The sequence below is a fragment of the Erythrolamprus reginae genome, chromosome 5 (genome assembly GCF_031021105.1).
Source record: "Erythrolamprus reginae isolate rEryReg1 chromosome 5, rEryReg1.hap1, whole genome shotgun sequence".
Lineage (NCBI taxonomy): Eukaryota > Metazoa > Chordata > Lepidosauria > Squamata > Dipsadidae > Erythrolamprus > Erythrolamprus reginae.
This window is the reverse complement of record NC_091954.1, coordinates 2,641,228-2,662,042: the sequence shown is the minus strand read 5'-3', so window position 1 is coordinate 2,662,042 and position 20,815 is coordinate 2,641,228. Positions and strand designations below refer to the sequence as shown.

General features: G+C 44.0%; 1 protein-coding gene across 2 annotated transcripts in view; it reads right to left on the bottom strand.

Annotated features, from left to right (window-relative positions):
- PAX2 (paired box 2) overlaps nt 1–20,815 on the bottom strand; it is a 127,996-nt gene that overhangs the window by 16,066 nt on the left and 91,115 nt on the right. For both annotated transcript variants that reach the window (XM_070751969.1, XM_070751970.1), the window contains one exon: nt 3,393–3,568. In XM_070751969.1, coding sequence (XP_070608070.1) covers nt 3,393–3,568 — 176 coding nt within the window. The remainder of the gene's footprint in view (nt 1–3,392; nt 3,569–20,815) is intronic.

Genomic DNA, 20,815 nt, shown 5'->3' with positions numbered 1-20,815 from the left:
ACATATAAAGAAGGAATGTATGTTTATATGATATACCTTTAAGAGATGGATCATACTTGGCCATAAGGGGGAGCCATGGAGTTCCTGTTTGGGGGGAAGTTTTTTTTAACTGATAGTTACTGTGTGTCTAGAACTGTGTGTGGATGTTAACTGGTTTGTATTGGATATTGAAATTGTATTTGTGATTAGAAGTGTAAAGAGATTATTCTACCTTCTTACTGTATATAATATTATATTATATATAAATAATAATATAAAATATATTCAATATATTTCGGCCTCCAAGAAGGACGTCTTCGTGACGTCAAAGCTCCGCCCATGGAATTCCCTATTGGGATTCCCCACCTCCTTTCCAGCCTCCAGATTGGCCGAAAACGCCGCCACCGATTGCAAAAATGGCGCTCCGCCGGGCGGCACCGCCAAGCTATAACCTTCTGAAACATCCGGGCTCTTCTCGGCAGCCTCCGGAACCCGAACTCGAACCCGAACTTCCGGGTTCGGCGTTCAGGAGAACACTGAGAAGCCCCCCGGCTGTTTCAGAAGGTGACAGTTGGGCGGTATTACTGTATTTTCTATCAGTGTGCTTATGCAAGCCCCTTACACACCTATTAGAAACAGGGAGAGGTCAACTTTAGACAATCAATGGCTAAAGTTTTGGGGTTTGGGGAAGAAACCACAGTCAGGTAGGGCATTCCAGGCACTGATTGTTGAAGTCGTATTTTCTGCAGTCTAGTTTAGAGCAGTTTACACTGAGTTTGAATCTATTACGTGTTCGGGTATTGCTGCGGTTGAAGGTGAAGTAGTCATTAACAGGAAGGACATTTTGGTATAGGATTCAATGAACTACAGTTGGATCGCAGCGGAGGCAACATAGTTGTAAATTGTCTAATCCCAGTATTTCAAGTCTGGTGGAATAAGGTATTTTGTCACGAGAGGAGGAGTGGAGAACTCTTCTTGTGAAATATTTTTGGACTCTCTCGATTGTGTTAATGTCTGATACGCAATGCAGGTTCCATACAGGTGAGCTGTATTCTAGAATTGGTCTAACAAAGGTTTTGTATGCTCCGGCTAGCACTGCAAAGTTGCCAGAGCAGAAACTACATAAGATTAGATTAACAGCTCTTAGTGCTTTTTTTAACCCTGCTGTTCTGTTCAAGAAAACTCCCTGATGTTATGTTCCCGGGTCTATTTGACCCGGACTGCAAATTGATCATTTTAGGTACTTATATTTGGTCTTTTTGAAAGCTTTTTTCACTTGGAAACAAGTTTGAACATTTCTGCACACATTGAAATGAAAATTGAACTGAAAAAAGTAATGCTTATTGGTTTATTTTGCTGATAGAATGCGTGGCCCCCCCATTTTTGTGAAATATTTTTCAATTTATGGATAGTTTTGCTTGCAAAATGCATTCTATTTTACTAAACTTGGTGTGGGATTGGTAGCTTGAACATTTCGGAACATGATGCTATGAAAATTGAACTGGAAAAATGGATGCATATTTGTTTATTTTGCACATAAAAGCCTCCCCCCCACTGTTTTAATTTTTTCAGCATCAATTTTGATATCATTATGTTCAGAAATGTTCAAACTTGTTTCCCAGTGAGAAAAGTTTTCAAAAAGACCAAATTCAAGTACCTAAAAGATTTTTTTTTTGTTTCGGGTTAAATAAAGAACATATTAAAAAAAAATCATAATTCCTTCTATCCCAGAGAAGGAACGATGACTTCGTACGGTGGGTTAAAGTTCTTGTCTGAACAGAAGAAAAGATTATTTGTGATGTTGACATTGTGAAAAAAGAATTCTGCAATCCACTCTTGGGATCCCCCTTTTTTTAAATTACCAAAAAAAACCCTCTCTCTTCTTTTCTCCCCAACCCTTGTGCATTGGGGTATGAAATTGGGGTGGGGGCAGGCCACATGGCTAACAGAAGGGTGGGAGGGGGGAAATTCATTCCATCTGAAAAGGAAACCCTTGTCCAAGAGGCATTGGTAATTGCCTTTTTATTGTGCCGGCCGCCAAACCCAGATGCAAAGACCTGGGAGACCATTTTAAAAAGCAGGAAAAGTTGTTCTGATTAATATTACGTTAAATTAAAACTGATTTTCTTCTCTCTCTCTGCTTTGTGGTGATCCCCCCCCTTTGTCCCTATTTCTCATGCTAGTTCCTTCTAAGCTACTTTTCTTCTGTTTCCAACCCCCCCCCCTTTCCCCTGGCCAGTCACGATCGCGCCGAGTCGTTTCCAATTCCTTCTTGTATTGATTTTTCTGTAGAAATCAGTTTTGTAATTAGCTGCAAATTAGGCTTTCGGTTGGGGGTGAGGCTACCCCTGATTTATCACTGGAGTAATTCGCTGTGATTGGAGAGAAATTAAAATGAACTCAATTAGGGCTGTGGATTTGTTTTATGGGCTCCATTCAGAGTTTCTGGAGGAAGAGTGACTGGGCTGGTATTTAATAGTCTAATGAAAGTAAATAAAGGTTATTCATTGTAATAAACTCCCAGACTCCGGATAGCAAGAATCCCAAAGCTGGCTCCAACTTTAGTAGTTGGTTTACGGCTCGAGGTGGGATTTAAAGCCTTTGAATTTTTTTTTTGGTGTGTGCTTGTGAAGTCAAATCACTTTGGAGGTAAATTGCAGATCCGGGAGACAGGAAATGCACAAGTCTTTTTCGGGTTTCATTTCAAGCGATGGGGAAAGACCCGATTCCTTCTGAATGAGGCTTCCGTGGCTTAGATAGATAGATAGATAGATAGATAGATAGATAGATAGATAGATAGATAGATAGATAGACAGACAGACAGACAGACAGACAGACAGACAGACAGACAGATTAGATAGATAGATAGATAGATAGATAGATAGATAGATAGATTAGATAGATAGATTGATAGATATATAGAGATAGATGGATAGATAGATAAATAGATAGAAAGATAGATTATATATATATATATATATATAGATGTATATATAGATAGATAGATAGATAGATAGATAGATTAGATAGAGAGATAGATTAGATTAGATTAGATAGATAGATAGATTAGATTAAATAGATAGATTAGATTAGATTAGAATAGATAGATAGATAGATAGATAGATAGATAGATAGATAGATAGATAGATAGATAGATGTACTTGTTGTAAGCCGCCCCGAGTCCTCGGAGAGGGGCGGCGTACAAATCCAATTAAATAAATAAATGAATAAACTCCATATATATATTGGTCTGTGGCTGGCTGGTTGGGTTGTTTATGTTTATGTTTATTTAGATTTGTATGCCGCCCCTCTCCGCAGACTCAGGGCGGCTCACAACAAAGTGAAAAAACAATTTACAATTTGGTCAGCTGCTTCGGCCGGCTAGCTTCCGAAAGTGCAGCTCTGATACTCACCTGCTCAGATTTGATGTGCTCTGATGCCTGAAAGACATCGGGGTAAGAAGGCCGCTCAAAAACGCGATCTAATGCTTCCAGTTGCTGTTGTGTGAACGTATCGGCACGAAGATGCTTCCGCAAACTATCCACGCTGCTCTGGGAATCGCCGTTCGGGACTGAGCTTTCTGTGACATCTGTGAGACAGAGGAAGAGATAAGGGGATCAGGGGGAATCTTAGAGACTGGAAGAGACCTTGGACATCTATTCTATCTGGACCGGGAGTCACTGCTCACAGTCACTCATGCCCTCATCACCTCGAGGTTCGACTACTGTAACGCTCTCTACCTGGGGCAACCTTTGAAAAGTGTTCGGAAACTTCAGATCGTGCAGAACGCGGCCGTGAGAGCCATCATGGGGCTTCCCAGATTCGCCCACATTTCTACAACACTCCGTGGCCTGCACTGGCTGCCGATCAGTTTCCGGTCAGAATTCAAAGTGTTGGTCATGATCTTTAAAGGCCTACATGGCAGTGGACCAGAATACCTCCGGAACCGCCTTCTACCACACAAATCCCAGCGGACGATTAGGTCCCACAGAGTTGGCCTTCTCTGGGTCCCGTCGACAAAACAATGTCGTTTGGCGGGCCCCAGGGGAAGAGCCTTCTCTGTGGCGGCCCTGGCCCTCTGAAATCAACTCCCCCCAGAGATTAGAATGCCCCCCACCCTCCTTGTCTTTCGCAAATTACTCAAGACCCACCTATATTGCCAGGCATGGGGGAACTGAGACACCTCCCCCAGACTTTTATATTTTATGTTTGGTATGCATGTGTTGTATGGTTTTAATTGTTGGGGTTTTATATATACTTTTTAAATATTAGATTTGTATTACTATTATATTGTTTTTGTTATTGTTGTGAGCCGCCCCGAGTCTTCGGAGAGGGGCGGCATACAAATCTAATAAATTATTATTATTAAATTATCTTCCAGTCCAACCTCTTGTCCATAACAGGAAACGTATTCCATCTGGTCCAAACTTTTCTTGAAAAACTCCAATGATACAAGGGTCACTAGAAAGTAATGCACCACATTTGTTTTCCTTCAACAATTATTTATTGAGCACAATGAAACTTACACACAAGAAAGAATGAAGTTTCTTCTACACTGCCTATTTTTCCACGTAATCTCCGTCCCCGTTCTGTGACCTTCCTCCAGCGAGACACAAGGGCATGGATGCCCTGTTGGTACCACTCCTTGTTCTGGTCACAAAGCCATTTCTGCACTGTAATGGCCTCCCCCTCTGTATCTAGCGACTAACCGTACTTCTGTCGACTGCAGATTCTCCATAAACTGTCCACAAACGTTTGTGAATGTTCCCAACAGTTTCTTTCTCCGCAGTGAGAAATTCAATGATGGCAGTTGGAGTCAGACTTTCTGTTGTAACTTCTAGTCCAGCCTTCTGCTTAGGCAGGAAACCCTACACTACTTCAGACAGATGGTTATCCAGCATCTTCTTAAAAACTTCCAGTGTTGGAGCGTTCACAAGTTCTGGAGGCAAGCTGTTCCCCTGATTAATTGTTCTAACTTTCAGGAAATTTTTCCTTAGTTCGAAGCATCTTAGATGCTTCGAAAATTCCTGACAACTAGAACAATTAATCAGTGGAACCGCTTGCCTCCAGAAGTTGTGAATGTTCCAACACTGGAAGTTTTTAAGCAGATGCTGGATAACCATCTGTCTAAAGCAGTGTAGGGTTTCCTGCCTAAGCAGGGGGTTGGACTAGAGGACCTCCAAGGTCCCTTCCAATTCTGTTGTTGTTCTGGTTGCTGTTGTTGCACGCTGCACGAATCCCAGCGACTGATAAGGTCCCACAGAGTTGGCCTTCTCCGGGTCCCGTTGACTAAACAATGTCGTTTGGCGGGCCCCAGGGGAAGAACCTTCTCTGTGGTGGCCCCGGCCCTTTGGAACCAACTACCCCCGGAGATTAGAACTGCCCCCACCCTCCCTGTCTTTTGTAAACTACTCAAGACTCATTTATACCCCCAGACATGGGGGAGTTGAGATATTCTTTCCCCCTAGGCCATTACAAGTTACGCATGGTATGTTTGTGTGTATGTTTGGTTTTTACAATTAGGGTTTTTAGTTGTTTTATTATTGTATTGTCACATGCTGTTTTTATCATTGTTGTTAGCTGCCCCGAGTCCACGGAGAGGGGCGGCATACAAATCCAATAAATTATTTTTCTTTTTCTTTTTATTATTATTATTATTATTATTATTATTATTATTATTATTATTACTATTACTATTGTTGTTGTTATTGTTATTGTTGTTATTCTTTTTCTTCTTATTATTATTATTATTACTACTACTATTATTATTATTATTATTAATATTATTATTATTATCATTATAGAAGCTAATTGCATTATGCAGGCAATATCCATCTTCTGTTATAAACAGCAGGTTGTTTTTTTCTATTGTAGCCAAAGGAAATTCTCGAGAAGCAGAGCTTATATCCCTCAACGTTACTCTTCTGTTTTGATCTTCCCGGCTATATGTAGTTTTGCAATATGATATAATCAATACTGCATTATATAGTGTAAACTAATACAATAAGACCATGGACAACGTTATGTATTGATCAGTACAAGTTGACAACCAGCCTGCAGCCTCCTCCTCCTTTTCTTTCTCCAACACTCCCATGGAAGAGGAAAGAGGGAGGGGGGGAAGCTGTTTGCTGTGATCACTGACTCAAATATATTTTCTTTTATGCACACTGAGAGCATCTGCACCAATGACAAATTCCTTGTGTGTCCGATTGCACTTAGAAACATAGAAACATAGAAGTCTGACGGCAGAAAAAGACCTCCTGGTCCATCTAGTCTGCCCTTATACTATTTCCTGTATTTTATCTTAGGATGGATATATGTTTATCCCAGGCATGTTTAAATTCAGTTACTGTGGATTTATCTACCACGTCTGCTGGAAATTTGTTCCAAGCATCTACTACTCTTTCAGTGAAATAATATTTTCTCATGTTGCTTTTGATCTTTCCCCCAACTAACTTCAGATTGTGCCCCCTTGTTCTTGTGTTCACTTTCCTATTAAAAACACTTCCCTCCTGGACCTTATTTAACCCTTTGACATATTTAAATGTTTCGATCATGTCCCCCCTTTTCCTTCTGTCCTCCAGACTATACAGATTGAGTTCATGAAGTCTTTCATGATACGTTTTATGCTTAAGACCTTCCACCATTCTTGTAGCCCGTCTTTGTACCCGTTCAATTTTGTCAATATCTTTTTGTAGGTGAGGTCTCCAGAACTGAACACAGTATTCCAAATGGGGTTTCACCAGCACTCTATACAGCGGGATCATAACCTCAAACTTGGCCAATAAGTCTACGTAGAGGGGCGGCATACAAATCCAATAAATAAATAAAGAATTCTATTCTATCCTTAAATATATATATATATACGGTGGTACCTCTACCTAAGAATGCCTCGACTTAAGAACTTTTCTAGATAAGAACCGGGTGCTCAAGATTTTTTTGCCTCTTCTTAAGAACCATTTTCTACTTAAGAAACTGAGCTCGGAAAAATTTCCTAGGAAATTTGAGAGTGGCACGAAGGCCCGGCTAGTTTCCTGCCATTCTCCCTTTAATCCCGGCCATCCCGGGCTTTTCTGGGCTGCCAGAGGAGCCTTTCGGTGGCGCTTAAGGAGGCTTTGGCAGCCCAGAGCGAACGGAGCATTTTCCTTTCTCTGGGTGCTTGGAGAGGGAATAAACCTCTGCTAGTGCCCAGAGAAAAGAAATGCTCCCTTTGCTCTGGTTATCTGGGCCGCCAGAGGAGCCTTTTGGTGGCGCTTAAGGAGACTTTGGCAGCCCAGAGCAAACACGTTTTCCTTTCCCTGGGCGCTTGGAGAGGGAATAAACCACTTCGCTGTGGTGACTCCCTGGCGCTGCCTCCCATACACCCGGCGCGAGGTTGCCTCCTGGAGCATCTGGGCACAGAAAGGCAAAAGGGGGCGCTCACCTTACCTTCTTCCTTCAGGAGCGACTCTCCTCCTCTTCCTCCTCCTCCTCCCACCCAAATCCCGAGCTTTTATTTCTTTCCTAATGGGTTTGCACACATTATTTGCTTTTACATTGATTCCTATGGGAAAAATTGCTTCTAGTTACAAACTTTTCTACCTGGTCACGGAACGAATTAAGTTCGTAAGTAGAGGGACCACTGTATGTTCAAAATCCAAGAGTTCTATTAAATCTAAATCTCCAGGATGCAAATTTTAGTTGACTGGATGAATGAAACCTTTGTCCCAGAGGCAAATCATTTATTGCTGTTTTTTCTTTTTTCTTTTGCTTGTTTCTTAACTGTGTTCCGGGTTTCTGTTCCGGCAGCCAGAGATTTCTGGTTAGTTTTACTAGAAGGAATAATAGGACCAAGGATCAGGCGTGGAAATAGCTGACACCTACCCACAATTTCATTTTGGGGGACTTTTCATATGCCTCCCTGTCCCGCTATTCTTTCGCTTGGTCCTGCTGCTTTGAGCCATTCCCTGCTTGCATTGAAGAACAATACAATATATACCGTCTGGATATAACGCAGGAGGACTAGTTAAGATACCAGAATATATTGTGGCAATTAAGGAACCAGATAAACTAATAAGTCTATGGAAAGGGGCGACATACAAATCTAATAAATAATAATAATAATAAACAAACAAAGACACTTTTGAATAAAACAGTAGTTTACTCTTCAGTGCAAAATATCTCCTACTTCAGTCTTCTACATACAGGAACTTTACATTATTTATTCATATATTTATTCAATTTTTTTAATGCCGCCCTTCTCCTTAGACTCAGGGCAGTTACAACATGTTAGCAATAGCACTGTTTTTTTAACAGAGGCAGCCTATTGCCCCCACAATCTGGGTCCTCATTTGACCCACCTCGGAAGGATGGAAGGCTGACTCAACCTTGAGCCGGTGGTGAGATTTGAACCGCTGACCTACAGATCTAGCAGTCAGCTTTAGTGGCCTGCAGTACTGCACTCTACCCACTGCGCCACCTATATTAGCAATATTCAACTTACTTACAAGTAGATACTCAAGCAATTCAGGTTACAAGAAGGTACTAAACCAATAACCGAGTTGTCGAAGCGTGGAACTCATTACTGGACTCCATAGTGTCATCCCCAAACCCCCAACACTTTACCCTTAGATTATCCACGGTTGACCTCTCCAGATTTCTAAGAGGTCAGTAAGGGGCGAGTACAAGTGCACTAGAGTGCCTTCCGTCCCCTGTCCTATCGCTCTCCTATATCTCCTATACCTTTCTTCTATTCCTATATCTCTTCTTCTATTCTTTCATTGATATGTTCTATTCCTATATCTTCTTTTCTATTCTTTCTTAGATATATTTTACTATGAGTATCTCCTCTATAATCTTCATCATGTATTTTACTATGTGTATATAGATATACACCCACTAAAACCCTCATTGTGTATTGGACAAAATAAATAAATAATAATAAAATAAAATAAAAATAATAGATACTAAGCCAATCCAGATTTCTAGTAGATACTAAGCCAATCCAGGTTTCTTCGTATCACTATCACTACTCAATATTTAACTCACGCTCGAACTGCTCCAACCAGCCAACTAACAACCAGGAGCTGGGCCCAGGAGATTACCAACGCTTCCTTGGGGAGGGGAGTTTTTCCAACACTCTATAAAGAAGCGCTCGTGCGCCCCCTCCTCAAGAAGCCTTCCCTGGACCCAGCCGTACTTAATAACTATCGTCCAGTCTCCAACCTTCCCTTTATGGGGAAGGTTGTTGAGAAGGTGGTGGCACTCCAGCTCCAGCGGTCCTTGGAAGAAGCCGATTATCTAGGTCCCCGGCAGTCAGGTTTCAGGCCCGGTTACAGCACGGAAACCGGTTTGGTCGCGTTGATGGATGATCTCTGGCGGGCCCGGGACAGGGGTTTATCCTCTGTCCTGGTGCTCCTCGATCTCTCAGCGGCTTTCGATACCATCGACCATGGTATCCTTCTGCACCGGTTGGAGGGGTTGGGGGTGGGAGGCACTGTTCTCCAGTGGTTCTCCTCCTACCTCTCTGGCCGGTCGCAGTCGGTGTTAGTGGGGGGTCAGAGGTCGGCTCGAGGTCTCTCCCTTGTGGGGTGCCTCAGGGGTCAGTCCTCTCCCCCTTGCTATTTAACATCTACATGAAACCACTGGGTGAGATCATCCAAGGACATGGGGTGAGGTATCATCAATATGCCGATGATACCCAGCTTTACATCTCCACCCCATGCCCAGTCAACGAAGCAGTGGAAGTGATGTGCCGGTGCCTGGAGGCTGTTGGGGCCTGGATGGGTATCAACAGACTCAAGCTCAACCCGGATAAGACGGAGTGGCTGTGGGTTTTGCCTCCCAAGGACAATCCCATCTGTCCGTCTATTACCCTGGGGGGGGGGGGAATTATTGACCCCCTCAGAGAGGGTCCGCAACTTGGGCGTCCTCCTCGATCCACAGCTCACATTAGAAAACCATCTCTCAGCTGTGGTGAGGGGGGCGTTTGCCCAGGTTCGCCTGGTGCACCAGTTGCGGCCCTACCTGGACCGGGACTCATTGCTCACAGTCACTCATGCCCTCATCACCTCGAGGCTCGACTACTGTAATGCTCTCTACATGGGGCTACCTTTGAAAAGTGTTCGGAAACTTCAGATCGTGCAGAATGCAGCTGCGAGAGCAGTCATGGGCTTACCTAGGTATGCCCATGTTTCACTATCACTCCGCAGTCTGCATTGGCTGCCAATCAACTTCCGGTCACAATTCAAAGTGTTGGTTATGACCTTTAAAGCCCTTCATGGCATTGGACCAGAATATCTCCGAGACCGCCTCCTGCCGCACGAATCCCAGCAACCGATTAGGTCCCACAGAGTGGGCCTTCTCCGGGTCCTATCAACTAAACAATGTCGGTTGGCGGGCCCCAGGGGAAGAGCCTTCTCTGTGGCGGCACCGGCTCTCTGGAACCAACTCCCCCCGGAGATTAGAACTGCCCCTACTCTTCCTGCCTTCCGTAAACTCCTTAAGACCCACCTTTGCCATCAGGCATAGGGAAATTAAACATCTCCCCCTGGGCACATTTAATTTATACATGGTATGCTTGTGTGTTTGTCTGTTAGTATATGGGGTCTGTTTTAAACCTTTAAATATTTTAATTAATTGGATTATTATGATTTGTTTCACTTGTTGTGAGCCGCCCCGAGTCTTCGGAGAGGGGCGGCATACAAATCCAAATAATAAAATAATAAAATAAATAATAAATAAAACCACCACCATCAACAGCAAACAGCAGCAGACAGAGAGAATGGTGAAGTTGATTTGCATCTTATAATGCTCTGGCCCAATCAGATTGCAGTTCACACCCTATGACTTCAGCATTAGCATGCTTACGTTCTTTCACATTATCTTATAGGGTAATACAATAAAATATCACCCAGGATTGCTAATCCTGACATGCAACATATTTTTTTTTAATATAAGACACTCCTGCCTTTTGGGGAGGGAGGAAAACAAGAAAAAAAAAACCCTGCCTCTACCTCTGCCTCACAGCAATTTGCCTCCTTGCAGCAAACAGCAAACAACCTGTTTCAGTTTCACTTTCAGTTTCAGCACAGCCTGATTAGCTTATTACATTTTTTTTGTAATCGAACCTAAATGATCTTCACTTTACATACTGCAAACTGAACTATGAATTAATTAAACACTCTGCCCAGTAGCTATCTTAGTATTTACTGTATTTTCCAAGTATAAGACACACCTTAGTTTTGGGGGAGGGAAAAAGGGATAAGAATCTGCTTAAAAGATATTCATCTGGCTAGCATTCTTAGTCTGGTCAGTTTCACCACATTAATTTATCCCCTGGTTATCGCCAGGTGATAACGATGTTCCCAGCTCCTACCGTAAGACCTGGAAACACCGTTATCACCTGGTTAGGGTTGGAAAGAAACTTATTTGGAGCAAGTTAGAGCAATGGGAAAAAACCTGCAGAGACTTAGGGCTTGGAAAACATTTTATGCAGAGAGTAACAATGAAAGAACCTGCAAGGTAAGAACTGGGAACATAGTTAGCACGGAGTCTACGGAGAGGGGCGGCATACAAATCTAAATAATAATAATAATAATAATAATAATAATAATAATAATAATAATAGTAGTAGTAGTAGTAGTAGTAGTAGTAGTAGTAGTAGTAGTAGTTAGGGCTAGAAAAATAAGCTTCGAAAAAAGCTAAATTCAGAGTATAAGATGCACCTGAATTTTAAGCCTCTTTTAGGGAGGAAAGAGATTTATTTACTTACTTACTTACTTACTTACTTACTTACTTACTTACTTACTTACTTACTTACTTACTTACTTACTTATTTGTATGCCGCCCCTCTCCGAAGACTCGGGGTGGCTCACAACAGTAATAAAAACAATATAGCTATTGGAACGAATCTTATATTAAAAAACATATAAAACCCTATCATTATTTTAAAAAACCAAACAGCACATTCATACCAAACATAAAACAAAATATTTTTTAAAAAGCCTGGGGGAAAGGTGTCTCAACTCCCCCATGCCTGGCGGTATAAGTGAGTCTTGAGTAGTTTATGAAAGACAGGGAGGGTGGGGGCAGTTCTAATCTCCGGGGGGAGTTGATTCCAGAGGGCCGGGGCCGCCACAGAGAAGGCTCTTCCCCTGGGGCCCGCCAAACAACATTGTTTAGTCGACGGGAGCTGGAGAAGGCCAACTCTGTGGGACCTTATAGGTCATTGGGATTTGTGCGGTAGCAGGCGGTTCCGGAGGTACTCTGGTCCAATGGAGATGCGTCTTATAGTCCGAAAAATATGGTATAACAATGATATCTATGCATAAATATCCATGTATACACAGTGACTCAATCTGCAAGAGAAACCAGAGCTTTTTCAAGCCAGTGTAAAGCTCCTTTTCCCTTCATTTATTCAGGTACCTTAATATCTCGACAGGGCTGTCACTCTAAATTTGCAAGAGATTATGGTGCTCTCCCTAGGATGGAGAGAAGTGATGTATGATATCTGCTCCCCTATTGATTCTTTGATCAAGACGGGCAAGATGAACTTGAAATGAACATCAAGTCTCAACTCTTTCTGCGCATAATGCGCTATTTAATCCCACATTTTTCAGCTGCTGGGGAATTCAATTGATCCATCATTCCCCACTGATAGTTCTGCTCAAGGATTATGGGTGACATCCACGCAACCTCAGGATCTCAGAGATGACAGGCCAATGAAAGCAGCAGCAGCAAAGGGTAAATCGGCATCTGACATACTTGCACAGGTCAATATATACAAGACTGCAGTATAAATAAATCAAAAGAAGAATCCAAACGTAATACCACGAGGCTAAGGTATAAGGAGCAAATGTACCGTATTTTTTGGAGTATAAGACGCACCTTAGTTTTTGGGGAGGAAAAAAGGGGAAAGAATCTGCTTACCAGGTATTAATCTGGCTAGCATCCTTAGTCTGGTCAGTTTCAGCACATTATTTTACCCCCTGGTCAGGGCTTTAAAAAAACCTTCTTCAGAGAGAGTAACAATGAAAGAGCTTGCAAGCCAGTAAGAGCTGGGAACATTGTTAACACTTGGTTAGGGCTAGAAAGAAACATTTAAAGCAAGCAGAGCAATGAAAAGAAAACCTACAAAGGGCTTGGAAAACATTCTTCGCAGAGAGTAACAATGAAAGAGCTTCCAAGCCAGTAAGAGCTGGAAACATTGTTAGCCCTTGGTTAGGCCTAGAAAGAAACATTTGAAGCCAGCAGAGCAATGAAAAAAAAAACTACAAAGGGCTTAGGAAAACATTCTTCGCAGAGAGTAACAATGAAAGAGCTTGCAAACCAGTAAGAGCCGGGAACATCGTTAGCACCTGGTTAGGGCTGGAAAGAAACATTTGAAGCCAGCAGAGCAATGAAAAAAAAACCCTAAAAAGGGCTTGGAAAACATTATTTGCAGAGAGTAACAATGAAAGAGCTTCCAAGCCAGTAAGAGCTGGAAACATTGTTAGCACTTGGTTAGGGCTAGAAAGAAACATTCGAAGCCAGCAGAGCAATGAAAAAAAAAACTACAAAGGGCTTAGGAAAACATTCTTCGCAGAGAGTAACAATGAAAGAGCTTGCAAGCCAGTAAGAGCTGGAAACATTGTTAGCACTTGGTTAGGGCTAGAAAGAAACATTTGAAGCCAGCAGAGCAATGGGAAAAAAAACCTACAAAGGGCTTTGAAAACATTATTTGCAGAGAGTAACAATGAAAGATCTTGCAAGCCAGTAAGAGCTGGAAACATTGTTAACACTTGGTTAGGGCTAGAAAGAAACATTTGGAGCAAATTAGAGCAACAAAAAAAAACCCTGCAAAGACTTCGGACTTGGAAAACATTCTCTGCAAAGAGTAACAATGAAAAAGCCTGCAAGATAAGAGCTGAGAAGATAGTTAGCACCTAGTTAGGGCTGGGAAAACCACGCTTCAAAAAAAGCTACATTCAGAGTATAAGATGCACCTGAATTTTCAGCTTCTTTTAGGAAGGAAAAAGGAGCGTCTTCTACTCTGAAAAATACGGTATTCAGATTCTGCATCAAGTAATTCTGTCAGTTCTAGGTGGGCTGCTCTCGGTTTAGACTGGAACGCCTGAACTGGTTGTTCCAATTCTACATGGATCTTAGAACCACAAATTGGACCACTGGCTGGTCTCACCCCACCCATTTTGGGGGCTGTTTTTGGCTGTTTTTTCTGCCACTTTCAGCCTTTTTCAAGTTGTTTTCATGCCATTTTTTCAGCCAAAATTGCCCCAAAAAGCTGCCTGGAAATATTTATTTTATTTATTGGATTTGTATGCCGCCCCTCTCCGCAGACTCGGGGCGGCTAACAACAGTGGTAAAACAACATGAACAATCCAATTAATAAAAACAACTAAAAAACCCTTATTATAAAAACCCAAACATACACACAAACATACCATGCATAACTTGTAGTAGCCTAGGGGGAAAGGATAACTTAACTCCCCCATGCCTGGCGACAAAGGTGGGTCTTAAGTAATTTGCGAAAGACAAGGAGGGTGGGGCCATTCTAATCTCTGGGAGGAGTTGGTTCCAGAGGGCCAGGGCCGCCACAGAGAAGGCTCTTCTCCTGGGGCCCACCAAACGACATTGTTTGGTCGACGAGACCCGGAGAAGGCCAACTCTGTGGGGCCTTATCAGCCGCTGGGATTCGTGTGGTAGAAGGCGGTTCCGGATGTATTCTGGCCCAATGCCATGTAGGGATTTAAAGGTCATTACCAACACTTTGAATTGTGAATAGCCCCCAAATGTCCAAAAACCAGCCAAAAACAGCTTCTTTTCCTCTTGCAGCTAGCTTTCCCAGTCTAGCTTGATGTAGTCTCCTGTCAGGAACTGACGTAATATTCCAAATGGCAGAGAGAAGAATTGTAATCATTGCAATGACTTTAACAATGTAAAACTGCTTAGTCACAGTGAATTTACATCTCAGACATCAACACCCTTGAAAATGTCCAAAGATATTTCACCAGAAGAGCCCTTCACTCCTCCCCTTGAAACAGAAGACCCTACGAGACTAGACTTTCAATCCTGGGCCTAGAAAGCCTAGAACTACGGCGCCTAAAACACAATCTAAGTATTGCCCACAAGATCATATGCTGCAACGTCCTACCTGTCGGCGACTACTTCAGCTTCAACTACAACAACACAAGAGCACACAACAGATTTAAACTTAATATTAACCGCTCCAAACTTGACTGTAAAAAATATGACTTCAGTAACCGAGTTGTCAAAGCGTGGAACTCATTACCGGAATCCATAGTGTCATCCCCAAACCCCCAACACTTTACCCTTAGATTATCCACGGTTGACCTCTCCAGATTCCTAGAGGTCAGTAAGGGGCGAGTAGAAGTGCACTAGAGTGCCTTCCATCCCCTGTCCTGTTGCTCTCATATATCTCCTATACCTTTCTTCTATTCCTATATCTCTTCTTCTATTCTTTCATTGATATGTTTATATGTTTATATGTTATATATTCCTATATCTTCTCTTCTCTTCTTTCTTAGATATATTTTACTATGAGTATCTCTTCTATAACCTTCATCATGTATTTTACTATGTGTATATAGATATATACCCATTAAATCCCACAATGTGTATTGGACAAACAAACAAACAAACAAATAAATAAATGGCGAAAGATTTATACAATCTGAAGAGAAACCACGTGCCAAAGGATCTCAGCAGATATTTGAAAACCATCGGAATTGACAAAATCTCCACCTGTCAATTGCAAAAGGCCACTTTACTGGGATCGGCAAACATAATTCGCCGCTACATCACGCAGCCCTAGGTGCTTGGGAAGCGCCCGACTGGTGATGAAATACGAAATCCAGCATAGTGATTTTGTTTGCTGTGTTGTACTGACATAATAATAATAATAATAATAATAATAATAATAATAATAATAATAATAATAATTGTTATTATTATTATTTATTAGATTTGTATGCCGCCCCTCTCTGAAGACTGCTGTGGCGCAGCAGGTAGAGTGCAGTACTGCAGGCCACTAAAGCTGACTGTTAGATCTGCAGGTCAACGGTTCAAATCTCATCACCGGCTCAAGGTTGACTCAGTCTTCCATCCTTCCCAGGTGGGTCAAATGAGGACCCAGATTGGGGGGCCATAGGCTGGCTCTGTTAAAAAGTGCTATTGCTAACATGTTGTAAGCTGCCCTGAGTCTAAGGAGAAGGGCGGCATTAAAAAACAAGATTGAATGAATGAAATAAATGAAATCTTCTATTTTGGGAATTGACTCAATAATACTTTTCATTCTGATTGTCCGGGCTGCCTCAGCTGTGGCCTTCTCCCTTTCTGTCCTCTCTTCCTTGGATTTACGTCCCTGCCTGTGTCCCCAACCTTCTTTTCACAAGACCTCCCCCGGGGAGCTTTCACATCACTGTCAGTTGTTGCCGTTTCAAACTCAATTGTTCTCGTTGGTACAGAGGCAAATGGAGTCATTAATTACCTTCTATCGGCTGGGCTGAGTTTAAAAAACAATCAATACGCCGTGCTTGTCATTCACAGTAGCTCCTCACAGCCAGCCTGGATACTGTAGGCTGTTGTACCCCACCTGCAGATTCAACACACCTTAGGCCAGGGGTCCCCAAACTTTTTACACGGGGGGGGGGGGGGGGGCAGTTCACTGTCCCTCAGACTGTTGGAGGGCTGGACTATTAAAAAAACTATGAACAAATCCCTATGCACACTGCACATACCTTATTTAAAGTAAAAAACAAAATGGGAACAAATACAATATTTAATATTCATTCTCCCTCTTTCTTTCTCTCTCTCTCTTTCTCTCTGTCCTTCTCTCTTTCTATTTCTCTCTCTCTCTCTGTCCTCTCTTTCTATTTCTCTCTCTTTCTCTCTGTCCTCTCTTTCTCTCTCTTTCTCTCTCTTTCTCTCTCTTTCTCTCTCTGTCCTTCTCTCTTTCTCTCTCTTTCTCTCTCTGTCCTTCTCTCTTTCTATTTCTCTCTCTTTCTCTCTCTCTCTCTTTCTTTCTCTCTCTTTCTCTCTCTTTCTCTCTCTGTCCTTCTATCTTTCTCTCTCTTTCTCTCTCTCTCTCTTTCTCTCTGTCCCTCTCTCTTTCTATTTCTCCCTCTTTCTCTCTCTCTCTCTCTTTCTCTCTCTTTCTCTCTGTCCTTCTCTCTTTCTATTTCTCTCTCTCTCTCTCTCTCTCTTTCTCTCTGTCCTTCTCTCTTTCTCTCTCTCTCTCTGTCCTCTCTTTCTATTTCTCTCTCTTTCTCTCTGTCCTCTCTTTCTCTCTCTGTCCTTCTCTCTTTCTATTTCTCTCTCTTTCTCTCTGTCCTTCTCTCTTTCTATTTCTCTCTCTCTGTCCTTCTCTCTTTCTTTCTCTCTCTCTCTCTTGCTTTCTTTCTCTCTCTTCTCTCTTTCTCTCACTCACTCTCTTTGTATCTCTCCCTCTTTCTCTCTCCCTCTCTCTGTCTCCTCCTTTCTTTCTCTATCCCTCTCTATCGCTCCCTCTTTCTCTCCCTCTCCCCTCCTCTCTCTACCTTTCTTTCTCTTTCTCTCTCTACCTTTCTCTCTCTCTCTTTCTCTCTGTCCTTCTCTCTTTCTCTCTCTCTCTCTTGCTTTCTTTCTCTCCCTAAAGGCGGCAAAGGAAGGGGCCAATTGCAGGCCCGCTTTCCGCCCCACCCCCTTGCCTCTCCACTGTCTCCTCGCTCGGCAGCTGATCGCGGTGAATGGACAGGAGATTCGGGAGCTTATTATATCGATCAGTAAAATCTTGTGAGCTGCCGCGGGCCAGTTAAAAGACCTCATCGGGCCGCATCCGGCCCGTGGGCCGTAGTTTGGGGACCGCTGCCTTAGGCCAAGCAAGAGGCTAAACAATTCTAGCTGTGCAAACTCCAGGCAAGTTGCAAATTGACCTCGGGGGGAAAAAGAGAGATTTGTCCCCAATATCTCAGAGAAGCTGTAAGAAACACCAAAACATGACCCTTGCTTTCTGAACGATCGGCACCAGCCCTTAGACCAGTGTTTCCCAACCTTGGCAACATACAGTTTATATAGTAGACCATGTATATTTTTGGGTTCCTGCTCAGAAAAATAAAGAGAAGACTTAAACAACACAATAATTGAGTCTGTCATCTGCACCTCTATAACTGTCTGGCTTGGTGCTGCAACCCAACAAGACCGACACAGACTTCAGAGGAGAATCAGAACTGCAGAAAAAGCAATTGCTGCCAACCTGCCTTCCATTGAGGACCTGTAGACTGCACGAGTCAAAAAGAGGGCGGGGAAAATATTGACTGACCCCTCACATCCTGGACACAAATTGTTTCAACTCCTACCCTCAAAACGTCACTACAGAGCACTGCACACCAAGACAACTAGACATAAGAACAGTTTTTTTCCAAACGCCATCACTCTACTAAACAAATAATTCCCTCCACACTGTCAGACTTATTACTAAATCTGCACTTCTATTCTACTAGTTTTTCTCATCATTCCTATCACCCATTTCCTCCCATGTTTATTTATTTATTTATTTATTACTTGGATTTGTATGCCGCCCCTCTCCGAAGACTCGGGGCGGCTCACAGCATGTAAAACAAATCATAGTAATCAGACAGATTTAAGATATTTAAATATTTTTAAAAAAACCAGGTACTAACAGACACACACACAGACACACCATGCATAAGTTAAACGTGCCCGGGGGAGATGTTTCAGTTCCCCCATGCCTGACGGCAGATGTGGGTTTTAAGGAGTTTACGGAAGGCAGGAAGAGTAGGGGCAGTTCTAATCTCCGGGGGGAGTTGGTTCCAGAGGGCCGGTGCCGCCACAGAGAAGGCTCTTCCCCTGGGGCACGCCAACCGACATTGTTTAGTTGACGGGACCCGGAGTAGGCCCACTCTGTGGGACCTAATCGGTCGCTGGGATTCGTGCGGCAGGAGCCGGTCTCGGAGATATTCTGGTCCAGTGCCATGAAGGGCTTTAAAGGTCATAACCAACACTTTGAATTGTGACCGGAAACTGATCGGCAGCCAATGCAGACTGCGGAGTGATGGTGAAACATGGGCATACCTAGGTAGGCCCATGACTGCTCTCGCAGCTGCATTTTGCACGATCTGAAGTTTCCGAACACTTTTCAAAGGTAGCCCCATGTAGAGAGCATTACAGTAGTCGAACCTCGAGGTGATGAGGGCATGAGTGACTGTGAGTAGTGAGCCCCGGTCCAAATAGGGCCACAACTGGTGCACCAGGCGAACCTGGGCAAACGCCCCCCTCGCCACAGCTGAGAGATGTTGTTCTAATGTGAGCTGTGGATCGAGGAGGACGCCCAAGTTGTGGACCCTCTCTGAGGGGGTCAATAACTCCCCCCCCAGGGTAATGGACGGACAGATGGGATTGTCCTTGGGAGGCAAAACCCACAGCCACTCCGTCTTATCCGGGTTGAGCTTGAGTCTGTTGACACCCATCCAGGCCCCAACAGCGTCCAGGCACCGGCACATCACTTCCACCGCTTCGTTGACTGGGCATGGGGTGGAGATGTAAAGCTGGGTATCATCCGCATATTGATGATACCTCACCCCATGTCCTTGGATGATCTCGCCCAGCAGTTTCATGTAGATATTAAATAGCAGGGGGGAGAGGACCGACCCCTGAGGCACCCCACAAGGGAGAAACCTAGGAGTCGACCTCTGACCCCCACCAACACCGACTGCGACCGGCCAGAGAGGTAGGAGGAGAACCACTGAAGGACAGTGCCTCCCACCCCCAACCCCTCCAGCCGGCGCAGAAGGATACCATGGTCGATGGTATCGAAAGCCGCTGAGAGGTCAAGGAGCACCAGGACAGAGGATAAACCCCTGTCCCGGGCCCGCCAGAGATCATCCATCAACGCGACCAAAGCGGTTTCCGTGCTGTAACCGGGCCTGAAACCCGACTGCTGGGGACCTAGATAATCGGCTTCTTCCAAGGACCGCTGGAGCTGGAGTGCCACCACCTTCTCAACAACCTTCCCCATAAAGGGAAGGTTGGAGACTGGACGATAGTTGTTAAGCACAGCTGGGTCCAGGGAGGGCTTCTTGAGGAGGGGGCGCACAAGCGCTTCTTTATAGAGTGATGGAAAAACTCCCCTCCCCAAGGAAGCGTTGGTAATCTCCTGGGCCCAGCTCCGTGTCACCTCCCTGCTGGCCGAAACCAACCAGGAGGGACACGGATCCAGTAAACAGGTGGCGGAACTCACAGCTCCAATGGCCTTGTCCACTTCATCAGGTGTCACCAGATCAAACTCTCCCCAGACAGGTGGACAAGTACGTGCCCCAGTCACCTCGACTGACTCATTGTCAGTCGACTCTGTTTTACAATTGGAGTCGAGGTCGGCTCGAATCCGAGTGACTTTATCAGCGAAAAACGTGTTAAAGTCCTCGGCACTACTCTGCAAGGGCCCCCCAACTCCCCCCTGATTAAGAAGGGAGCGGGTCACCCTAAACAGAGTGGCCGGGCGGGATTCCGCTGATGCAATCAAGGCGGCATGGTACGCGCATCTTGCCGCCTTGAGCGCCACTTTGTAAGTCTTAATAAAAGCTCTTACAAGTGTTCGGTCGGATTCAGACCTACTCTTCCTCCATCGCTTCTCTAGACGTCTCTTTTGGCGCTTCAACTCCCGGAGCTCCTCGTTGAACCATGGGACTCTACGGGGTCTAACGCCTCGGAGAGGTCGCAAAGGCGCAATCCGGTCTAGAGCCTCCGCAGCAGCCGTATTCCAGGCCTCCGCGAGAGACTCTGCCGAACTGTGGACGAGTGCCTCTGGAATAACCCCAAGCGCCGTCTGAAAGCCCTCTGGGTC